The following is a 12,611-nucleotide window of genomic DNA, read 5'->3' on the forward strand; positions in this document are numbered from 1 at the left end:
TCCTTGGAAATGTCTTCTGCTTACCAAAAACCTCTAGCTAGAGTAACTTAATGGGAACTTAACTAGAATCTGTTGCCTGCACTGTACACCTTTGAGTCAAGCATTTCAGCCTACACCCTACTTCTGTTGTGATAATTTTAGTCCACATCTGCCTGCACATTTCCTTCATGAACACAGAAGTGTTAACCAGCAGCAGCCCAAACTCTGACAATTCCTCAGCTAGATGACTACTTCAGTTCAGTTCAGTTGCTCAGTTGTGTCCAACTCTTTGTGACCCCATGAACTGCAGCATGCCAGGCCTCCCTGTCCATCACCAACTCCCAGAGTTCACTCAAACTCACGTCCATCGAGTCAGTGATGCCATCCAGCCATCTCATCCTCTGTCGTCCCCTTCTCCTCCTGTCCCCAAACCCTCCCAGCATCAGAGACTTTTCCAATGAGTCAACTCTTCGCATCAGATGGCCAAAGTATTGGAGTTTCAGCTTTAGCATCAGTCCTTCCAAAGAACACCCAGGACTGATCTTTAGAATGGACTGGTTGGATGTCCTTGCAGTCCAAGGGACTCTTAAGAGTCTTCTCCAACACCACAGTGCAAAAGCATCAATTCTTCGGCACTCAGCTTTCTTCATAGTCCAACTCTCACATCCATACATGACCACTGGAAAAACCATAGCCTTGACTAGACAGACCTTTGTTGGCAAAGTAATATCTCTGCTTTTGAATATGCTATCTAGGTTGGTCTACTGAGGGCATATTAGATGGAGGCACTGTGCCTGGCCCTGCAGAAATAATGGTCAACAAGGCAGTTTCCAGCCCTACTGCACTTATGTGGAGGACACTGATTATAGATAAGTAAACAAAGAGTTAAATCATTAATTATAAATTGTGCTTAGAACTGTGAAGGAAGCAGACTGCTGTAACAGCATAGGTGGTGGAGGACTTGGGCATAGGACCTGAGTTACACCAGCAGATCAGAATGGGATTCCACACTAGAACAACGAGCAGGTCCAGTCTGGTCACTATAGTTAGGAAACAGACCCACCTTACTCCATTTATAAACGTATGAAAATTAGCATCAAGCACAAATGGCACAAATGACTGTATAATAAGAAAGAATCTATAACATAAAGGAGTTATCCTCAACATTTCATGTTTCAAGAACTGAAGTCACAAGTTTAATTTTACTATTACTACTACCACAGCATTACCACTTTATGAGCACTTCCTGTGTTAGGCACTGAGCCCAGTTCTTTATATGAATTATTTCCTTTAGTCATAATAGTTCTATAAACTAAGTAACAGTATTATTTTCATCACTGTCAGTTTTTATAGTTGAAGAAACTGAGGTTTAGAGAAATCAACCTGCCTGGATCAAAACTGCATACCTGAGCTGGGACACAACCCCAGTGCTGCATGAATCAAAAGGTCACACTCTTAAACATCATGCTAAAACTCCCAGTATGAGACTCTCCTTAAAATTTTAAAAATTTATATTATAGCTTTTATTATAAAAAAGCAATATACTATTTTAAAGAGTTAGAAAATGTAGCTAAACAAATAAGAGGAAAAATTTAAAGCAACTCTAAATATACTAAATAGAGATAACTTCATTTTTAATTTGGTGCATTTCCCTTTCAGACTTTTACTTCTATTTTTAAAGAACAGAAAAATAGACTTTTTTCTGTGAATATACATGTGCTATTTTAAAAACCATGTCAGTATATATTTTTATAACTTCATATAAAAAGGTGAAAGATTATTACCGATTCATTTAACTAATTCCTATATGTTAGATAATCAAGGTTGTTTGCAATTTTTGTTGTTATATAACAACGCCATGATGAACAATCTTATAGCTAAATCATTTAACAGTGCCTTGACTATTTCCTAGAATAAATTCCTGTAAGATTTTCTGGGGAAAAGAAAAGGTATATTCTTAAGGCATTAGATGAACTTTATCAAACTGCTTTCTGGGCAGATTATAAAACTTTACACCCAAGAAGGAATCAAAATCACTGCTATCTCACTCTCAACTACAAGTATCATCTTTTTACTGTTGAGAAACTGATGACTGACAAATTCTATTTATATTTGATTATTAATGAGTTTGGGCTTCCCTCTTAGCTCAGTCAGCAGAGAATCTGTCTGCAATGCAGGAGACCTGGGTTTGATTCCTGGATCAGGAAGATCCCCTGGAGAAGGAAATGGCTACCCACTCTAGTACTCTTTCCTAGAGAATCCCATGGACAGAGGAACCTGGTAGGCTACAGTCCATGGTGTCGCAACAGTTGGACACGACTTAGTGACTAAACCACCACCACCACCATTAATGCGTCAGCACATTTGCTTATATGCATACGGTCTACTGGATTTTCTCTTTTAATGAAAATCCCACTCATGTTCTTTCCCATTTTTCTTGGCTGAGGAGTGTCTTTTTCATGTGGATTTGAAAGTTCATGCTTTGTCAGTAATATTCATTTCAGAAAGTTTCATTTGTCATTTATCTTTCAATTTTATGGTGGTTTTGGATATAAACATTCTGACTTATTTGTAGTCTAATTATGATCTATGCCAAGTTTAGAAAGGCCTATCTCATCCTTATAATAAATATTCTGTTCCAACACTTTCTCAGTTTCATTTTTTTAATGTTAAAATTTTCATTTATGCAAATGCTGGAAGATGGCATCAGTAAAGACAGAACTTTATTTTTCCAGTGGTTAATTCTTACCTCACATTCTGAATGTTCATTTTACATTAGATTGGTTTCTGAACTCTTTATATACACTATCTTATTATAGCTTTACAATATTTTTCATATTAATACCACTCTCTTAAAAGAAGTATTTATTTTTGCAGATTAATTTTGGGATAGTTTTGCCAACCCACCCCTCCCTACCCAAAACATGTGACCTCTATAAGGAACTGCATAACACAGAGTTAGTCTGGAAAGACACTGTCTGATTCTGACAAAGTTCAGTGTCAAAGTTCTCCAGTTCTTCAGGTGGTATACCACACTGTACATTTCCTATAGGATTTAATTCTGCTACTTTGTTATTTGTTACTATTGCAGGTGGGTCTGTTTTTACTATTAAAAATGAAAATTCAAACATTAAATTTTGGGGGGAGGGCTGTGCTGTGTGGCTGGCAGGATCTTAGTTTCCCTGACCGAGGATTGAACCTGGGCCTCTGCATTGAAGTGCTAAGTTCTAACCACTGGACTGCCAGGCAATTCCCTAAAAATTTTTACTGTGGAAAATGTACAATCTTAAGTATTTTAAAGTCCCTAGTTCAGTGGTACAAGCACATTCACACTGCTGCTAACCACCAGCACCATCCATCCCTGTAATGGAATTTTAATGACATGAGAACATCACTGGCTTTTGCAAATACATTTTGTAACTGACCACTATTTTTTTTTTATTGATTCTAACAGATTTTTACTGATCCCGAAGCTGTCTGGGTTGAATACTTGTTCTCAAAAGGCTTTCCACCGCAAGGAGGTATGTTCTGTTTTCATGAGGATTATGAAGCACTACTAGCAGGCAGCCAGGGCCACCAGGTTTGCTGCAATGCTTAGGACAGGCTTCCAAAAAAAAGAACCCCAATTAGTTCAAGTGTCCGGTCAGAATTCATGCAGATAAAACACCTGTTTTTAACTATGAGCTTTGAACCTAATTAAAACTTATTTATAGACCAAAGATTTTTACGGTAATTTTAATATTCACGGACTTTTACAAGAGGTGATTACAATTCAAATCAAGCAAGTAGAATTTTGGTCAATTCTCATTGTTTGTGGCAGTTATATTTTATAGTTTTCACAAACAAAGAATCAGCAAATACTAAACCACTGCTCTTGGGGGAATATGTATACACACCCTGGGCTTTCCTGGAGGCTCCTGCCAATGCAGGAAATGAGGGTTCAATGCCTGGTTGAGAACATCCTCTGGAGAAGGAAACGGCAACCCACTCCAGTATTCTTGTCTGGGAAATCCCATGGACAAAGGAACATGGAGGGCCACAGTCCATGGGGTCGCAAAAGAGTCAGACATGACTTCGCGACTAAACAACAACACACACACCCGACTTATGTGGAGTATAATCTTAAATTCTATGAATGATTCAAATCTTTCCTGGGAATGACTGAGAACACACTACCGGTGTTGACTTGGGGGTCACAAATAAATTCTAGCGAGTAGATGAGTTCTCAAATATGGAAAAATAGGATGGACTGTAATGTGCTTTGCTTGAAAACCTTTAAAGAAAATGACAAAACTAGCAGCACTCCACATCCTGTTCTCTGCACCTGCAGCTGTCTCAGCGTGCTGGTGTGCACAGGTACTATGTCTGATTGCTTCTTGTCTTTTGTTGCTGCCCAAGTGCCTACACGTTGAGGTATGCATTTTATTTTACTATCAGTTACATTTATTTTCCTTTACATTATATCTAAGCCATTATACCACTTAAAAAAAAAGAAATACAGGCTTCCCTGGTGGCTCAGTGATAAAGAATCCATAGGGAACATGCGTTCAATCACTGATCCGGGAGGATTTCACATGTGCAGAGCAACTAAGGCTGTGCACCACAACTACTGAGCCAGTGCTCCAGAGCCTGTGCTCTGCAACAAGAGAAGCCACTGCAGTAAGCCCAGGCACTGCAGCTAGAGAATAGCTCCCGCTCGCTGCAATGAGAAAAAGCTAAAACTAAATAATTATACAAGAAAAAGTTACTCTTAAAAGAAAAAAAGAAACACATTATAAATTTCATTTCAGGTTACTAAAGGGGGAATACCAATTATAAAAGGAGAAACAGATCTGATGGATATAACACAGATGTTATCTGCAAAAAATGAAAAAGACTCTTCCTTTCCAATAGTTATTTATTTATATTGAAGTATACTTGATTCACAATGCTGCGCTAATTACTATGTTTCTTTATCCTTTATGCCTACATCAATCAAGCGTTAAAACAATATTGCTGAAATCAGCAACGTTACCAGGCACCCCTATCTTGAGGGTTCGATAATCTATTGTGTTAAAATAAGTATTCCTTTAGACCCAGCCTATTAATAGTTATACCTGGATTGAAGGTGAAATTTTATCAAAAGTTTTGACATCTATCCAAATACACTGTTTATTTTTCTTTGATCTGCTACCATGGTGAGTTAAAGTAACACGTTTCCTAGTATTGAGCTATTCTTTCAAACTCCAAACAAACTTTCCCTTTTATGGTTTCTTTGCACTCCTTTTCCATTGATGGACTTTTTTAGGAATAGCCCTACAAAACTCACTGTTGGATGGATGTTACTTTAAAAGATGTTCAATGTATCGCTCAGTGTCCTCTTTCTAAGAAACCACAGGAGGAACTTAAGTCTCTGTATCTGAAATGGCCACCCTTCTCCTGAGCAATATGTGTGCCTTTCTTGTTATAAACACTTCAATTTCTATAACTTTACAGCTTCAGAACCAAACTTAAGATGGCAGAACTTGGATCTTGCATATTTATCTCCACTGGATGTATTTTTCCAACTCTGATTTATCTTTTTTTAAAACTGGAGTATAGTTGATGTACACCTATTTCTGATTTACATCTACTTGCTTTTATAGTATTATCCTTGTGAGGTACTGCTAGATTCAATAAGCTATTTTAGGTAGGATGTCTTTTCTATATCAGTGAGCTTGTTAGATTCCTGTATAAGGGTTAGGCTTCCTTCAATAATTAACCAAAAAGTATTTTCCTCTTTGAATGTTCAAGGAAACAATTTGCTCCCTGAAGGTCTGATCAAACTCACCTGTCAAAACCACCTTGTGAAGGGACAGTTCTTTGATAACTTTTAATTTCTTCCATGGTAACTGGTCTAGTCAGGCTTTCTTCTTCAGTCAATTTTGATTATTTATATTTGCCTATAAAATGATCCATTCCATGAAGATGTTCAATTTATTAGCACAGAGTAAACCCAGAATTAAAATAAAAACATCCTCAGTATATGATTATATTCCATCATTTGTAGATATAGTTTCTTTATTACCTTTGCTAGAGGTTTATTTTATTGGTCTTTTTCAGGAACCAGCTTATGGATTTAGCAATTTACTATTTTTAATTCATTAATTTCTATGTTTATCTATTTCTTTTCTCTTTTCATATGGTTTTTTGCTATTCATTTTCTACCTTCATGGGTGAAATGGTTAAATCATTTATTTCTACTCTATTTAGTAAAGGCAGTTAATTATTGCTAATTCTCTCTGTGATGCTTTGGCCTCATCCCCTAAGTTTTCATACATAGTATTCTCATTGTGTGAATTACTACTAAATAGGCCACAAATGCATTTTTATTTCTATTTTAACCCAATATTTACAGGCGTCCTCTCCCCCTTGGGAGTTCTAGTTTTAAACAGACTTGGTGTTAGTTTCTAGTTTTATACCAAAGTGCTATTAACATTCAATATGAAAACAGATACATATCCTATTTTCACAGTTAGCCTAAGAAACACGGTAGGGCAAATATAAATTCCGAAAGGATTACATGCATACATCTTTTAAGATTAAAAATGTTTTTCCCATTCAAAATTGTTATAAATGTATACTGAGATATTTTCCATGTAACATCTATGCAAAGAAAAAACTTACACTAAACTGAGTTAATGTTCAATGTATTAAACTGTAGCCCTAAGACTCTTAAAACAGTGTTTGATCAATTAAGGTCTAGACTTCAGCTCCCCATCAGAGACAAGCCTTACAAAACTCATAGACCCATTCAATCCTTCCTTCCTTGTTTCCTAAAAGGTTCCCTCGCTCATAATTCAGTAAGGAGACCAGTAAGCCTCCCTTATTGCTGTATCAAGTTAGACATGTATTAAACAAAGTATAAAATAAAATGTGGTTAATCATCTCCCAGGATATGAACAGAGACTCAAAGGCTAACCACTGCCCTGCCCACTCCTGAGACTCCAATATGGCTAATACCTGATCCGGTCACTCGTGCCACTGTAGCCCCACCGGCTCTCTACTTGCTGGAACCTATTGATGCAGCACTCCTTTCCTCTGAGGCAGCATCTCGGTCGATCAATGTATTCAACACGGGGTTTAGGATTGACAGTGAAATGAAGGAAGAGATTGACCACCTCCCGATCTGACAGAATTCCAGACTGAGCAGGACCTGTAGAAATAAAAGCATAAACCTCAGTATAACTAACTTCACTACAATTCCTAACTGTGTAGTATTCCACATAAGGTGAATTCAAATGGGAAAGATGTAAAGTAAAAATGAGGTAAAAAAAATCTTAGCATATGTTCAGTTCAGTTGCTCAGTCGTGCCCAGCTCTTTGCAACCCCATGGACTGCAGCACGCCAAGCTTCCCTGTCCATCACCAACTCCCGGAACTTGCTCAATATGTAATTTTGTAATTACATATTACATTGCCTGGAGAATCCCAGGGACTGGGGAGCCTGGTGGGCTGCCGTCTATGGGGTCGCAGAGTCAGACACGACTGAAGTGACTTAGCAGCATTATAATATGTAATTTTAGCATATATTTAAAACTTTTACTAAATTCATCTGAGGTTAACCTAGTATGTAAGTGTGCAAATCACTGATAAATCCAAGCTTAGGTGAAACCTTGAGATCAGAGAAAGATCTCTGGACTTTGCTATCCATTCACCCTCTCTGAGGATTCTGTTTACCAGAAAGGAGAAGTGAAGAAATGCTTATGGTCGTAGACAAGAGTTATCCTGACCTTTCCAATCCTCACCTGTCTGAGGCTATAATTGAACAATGGAATATGTACAGGTGGAAATAGATGGCACAGTGCTCTTTCACTGTGGGATTTTGAAATTAGCAGAGGGCAGGAGTTAAGACTTGGAAGAGTTGTGAAAGCAACATATCACATGCTATACTTCTCTCACTCACTGCTTCTGAGAAAACTCCAAACTGCTTAAATTTATCCAGGAATAAATGCTATTCCTCATAAAAGATGCCAGGAGATCTCTTTCAAGGCTGGAAAAACAATTTAGATAAGAGACTGCAATATACTAGAAATATAGTTTCAGTTCAGCTCAGTTTCGTCCGACTCTTTGAGACCCCATGAATCACAGCACGCCAGGCCTCCCTGTCCATCACCAACTCTTGGAGTTTACCCAAACTCATGTCCAGTGAGTTGTTGATGCCATCCAGCCATCTCATCCTTTATCGTCCCCTCCTCCTGCCCCCAATCCCTCCCAGCATCAGGGTCTTTTCCAATGAGTCAACTCTTCACATGAGATGGCCAAAGTATTGGAGTTTCAGCTTCAGCATCAGTCCTTCCAATGAACACCCAGGACTGATCTCCTTTAGGATGGACTGGCTGGATCTCCCTGCAGTCCAAGGGACTCTCAAGAGTCTTCTCCAACATCACAGTTCAAAAGCATCAGCTCTTCGGCACTCAGCTTTCTTCACAGTCCAACTCTCACATCCATACATGACCACTGGAAAGATCATAGCCTTGACTAGATGGACCTTTGTTGGCAAAGTAGTGTCTCTGCTTTTTAATATGCTATCTAGGTCGGTCATAACTTTCCTTCCAAGGAGTAAGCGTCTTTTAATTTCATGGCTGCAATCATCATCTGCAGTGAAATTTGGTTTAGGAAGCTATATATCAGATTTTAACAGAAAACACCCTAATTTTTAATAAAAAATTTTAAAATATCACACACAAAATATATCAACCTGCCAGATCTAGCACTATGGTTCACTTGGAATCTCTGGATAGAGAATAGTATGAATAGAGACTGTAAAGAAGAAAAAATACAATTACAAACTTAAAACATGCATTTTAGAGGGGGGAAAAAAACAACAGAACTAGAACTGTATAAGATCAGAAGAGAGACGGAGGTGAAAACTCATGTAACTTTCTGAGAATAACAAGAGGTAAGACAAAAGAATTAAAATGTTAAAGGTTATTAAAACGGATGATAAAAAGCAGAGATTAACATACAGTAACTAGCATTCCTGAGAACTAACAAAAATAGGATGATGCAATAATTCAAGCTACTGGCACATCTCGCTTGTTTCGCAGATACATTTTCATTTTTTTCCACAAATTAAAGGTTTGTGGCACCAAACAAGTTTATTGCCATCATTTTTCCAACAGCATTTGCTCACTTTGTGCCTCTGTGTCACATTTTGGTAATTCTTACAACAGTTCAAACTTTTTCATTGTATTTGTTATGATGATCTGTGATCAGTTACCTTTGATGTTACTACTGTAATAGTTTTGAACCACACCCATAATAATACTGTGAACTTGATGGATAAATGTGTGTGTTCTGAATGCTCCACTGATCAGCCATTCCCATCTCCTCCTGAGATACCACAATAATGAAATAAGGCAAATTAACAACCATACAGTGTCCTCCTAAGTGTTTCAAGAAAAAGCAACAGTCACACATGCCTCCTTTAAATCAAAAGCTAGAAATGATTAAGTTGAATGAGGAAGGCATGTCAAAAGCTAGATCTCTAGCACCAAACATTAGCCAGGCTGTGGATGCAAAGGAAAAATTCTTGAAGAAAATTAAGTGCTTCTCCACCAAACATATAAATAATAAGAAAGCGATATAGCCTTATAGCTGATACGGAAGAAGTCTGAGTGGTTTGGATAGAAGATCAAACCAGCCACAACAGTCCCTTAAGCCAGAGTCTAATCCAGGGCAAGGCCCAACTCTCTTCAATTTTGTGAAGGCTGAGAGGAATAAGGAGGCTGCAGAAGAAACATCTAAAGCCAGCAGAGATTAGTTCAGGAGGTGTGAGGAAAGAAGTTGCCTCCTGACACAGAAGGGCAAGGTGAAGTACCTGACACAGAAGATGAAATGAGTTATTTAGAAGATCTAATTAAGATAATTAATGAAGGTGATTACACAAAACAACAGATTTTCAATGTAGACAAACAGCCTTCCATTGAAAGAAGATGTCATCTAGGACTTTGACAGCTAGAGAGGAGAAGTCAATGCTTGCCTTCAAAGGACAGGTTGACTCTCTTGCTAGGGATTAATACAGCTGGTGACATTCAGCTGAAGTTAAGGCTCATTCACCATTCTGAAAATCCTAGGGTCCCAAATTTATGCTAAATTTGGATCAAAGAATGTAGAGTTTCAAGCCTTATTTTTTAAGAAGTACATTTTGTAAAGCTACAGACAGTGATTCCTTTGATGCATCTGGACAAAGTAAATTGAAAATCTGGAAAGGAGTCACCATCTTAAATGCTACTAAGAACATTTATGATTCATGGGAAGAGGTCAAAATACCAAAACCAAACAAAGTTTGGAGGAAGTAAATTGCAACCCTCATGCATAACATTGAGAGGTTCAAAGACTTCAGTGGAGAAAGTAACTGCAGATGTGGCACAAACAGGAAGACAACTAGAATTAGAAGTGGAGCCTGAAAATGTGACTAAACTGCTGCACTTTCATGGTAAAACCTGAACACATAAGGAGCTGCTTCTACAGATGAGAAAAGAGGTTTCTTGAGAAGGAATCTCCTCCTGGTGAAGATGCTGTGAAGACTGTTGACATGACAACAAAAGATTTACAGTATTACATAAATGTGGTTGATAAAGCAATGGCAGAGTGTGAGAGGGTTGTCTCCAATTTTGAAAGAAGTTCTACTGTGGGTAAAATGCTATCCAACAGCATTGCCTACTACAGAGAAATCATTTGTGAAAGGAAACAATCTGTGAAAGGAATCAATGTGGCAGATTTCACTGTTGTCTTATTTTAAGAAATTGCCAAGACCACCTTGATCTTCAGCAACCACCACCCTGATTAGTAAGCATCCATTAACATCAAGGTAAGATCCTCCACCAGCAAAAAAATTACTTGCTAAATGCTCTAGTGTTCTTTAGCAATAGTCTTTTTAAATGTAGTTATGCATTTGTTTTTTTAAGACATAATACTACTGCACACTTAATAGACAACCATATAGTGTAACTATAACTTTTACATGCACTTGGAAACCAAACAATTTGTGTGACTCCCTCTATTGTGATATTCAGTTTATTGCAGTGGTCTGAAATCTAACCCACACTATCTCCAAGGAATGCCTGTATAATAAAATTTCCTTAGTTGAAAAAAGAAGTCTTCAGATCATGAAAAACACGCTCAGATACATACCATATACCTATCTAAAGAAAGTAATCAGGAATACACTGGGATGAGCACTAAAACCAATACAACCTATAGTTAAGTCTAAGAGAGTTGTATTTTTGTAGCATGTTGTGTGGGTGTACAATCTACCTATAATAGTCAAAGGGTGAAAGGATGACACATCATAACTAACATTCATATCTGAAATAGAGAAGGCAAATAAATATTGTTTTATTATGAAATGAAGAATTAAGAAAATTGAAGGGGAAAAAATTAAATGCACAATTTATTACTTCCTAATCTCTAGAAGGAAAAAAAAGTGTTAAACACACAATAGCAAAATAGAGAATATAAAGGGGATTCTCCCCAAAACATTTTTGAAAAATATAATACAGAATAATATGCACAACAGAAAATAGCATGCATAACAGCAAAAGAAGAAATGTTATTTGATTACATAAAAATATTAAGAAGTCTGCAGGACGGAATAACCTATGTTTGAGAACAACTATGGGTTTCGCTGGTGGCTCAGGTGGTAAAGAATCCGACTGCAATGCAGGAGACCCAGTTTCGATTCCTGGGTCGGGAAGATCCCCTGGAGAAGGGAATGGCTACCCACTCCAGTATTCTAGCCTGGAGAAATTACAGATGAAACAGTGCATAAAACAGTTATTTCACATTAACAGTGAACAACTGAGACAGTAAACTGAGATTATGCCCTATATTTGTCATCACTTTCCCCCTTGGAATATTTGCTGATCTGCTTCACAGAGCTTTAATGTCACACAGAAACGGGCAATCTAGAAACTATAGTAGTCCTCACTCAACTGAAGAGACAAAAAGCTACCAAGGCAGCCAGACAATGATCTGGAAGAGAATACTTAATAGAAAAACAAGATCAACATCTTGTGCATCACTTCTCCTTGAAGTATTGGTCAATTCCTAAGCTACGCGCAAGCAAGAGAAAACCATGACACCAAGAAACCAAGTAGAATGGAGCTGCTAAGGGATAAACACTTAAACAGAAATTTCTGTCTTAATGTTGGGAAGAAAAATGCCCAAATATTTGAAAATTAAGCTATGTATTTATAGCCCTTGGATCAAGAAAAAAATTACCATGAAAATAATTTGTATTGAATGGTAATGAAAATACAATATATCAAAATTTCTGGGGGAAAAAATGGATGTTTAGACAGAAAACTAGACACGAAAAGAATAAAGTTGAAAGCCACTGTTTTGAGTATATCTCAAAAAGTCATAATGACTAAGTAAATAATCCCCAGAAAATTAAAATTAAAGGAAATAATAAATAGCAGAAATTAGTGAAATGGAAAACATATATACAATAAAGAAAATTAATAAAGCCAGACGTCAGTTCTTGGAAAAAATTAACAAAATAGATAAACTCCTAGGCAAGGCTGATTAAAGGTACAATAAATCAGTATCAGAAATGAAATAGGGGACATAATTTAGATTTCACAGAGATAATAAAAGGATATTATG

The 12,611-nt window shown here is 37.2% G+C and overlaps 1 protein-coding gene across 2 annotated transcripts in view; it reads right to left on the reverse strand.

Annotated features, from left to right (window-relative positions):
• The window catches only part of BTBD1 (BTB domain containing 1), a 90,249-nt gene that overhangs the window by 5,902 nt on the left and 71,736 nt on the right, over positions 1–12,611 (reverse strand). For both annotated transcript variants that reach the window (XM_069558947.1, XM_069558948.1), the window contains one exon: positions 6,961–7,153. In XM_069558947.1, coding sequence (XP_069415048.1) covers positions 6,961–7,153 — 193 coding nt within the window. The remainder of the gene's footprint in view (positions 1–6,960; positions 7,154–12,611) is intronic.

Source organism: Ovis canadensis, chromosome 18, assembly GCF_042477335.2.
Source record: "Ovis canadensis isolate MfBH-ARS-UI-01 breed Bighorn chromosome 18, ARS-UI_OviCan_v2, whole genome shotgun sequence".
Classification (NCBI taxonomy): Eukaryota; Metazoa; Chordata; class Mammalia; order Artiodactyla; family Bovidae; genus Ovis; species Ovis canadensis.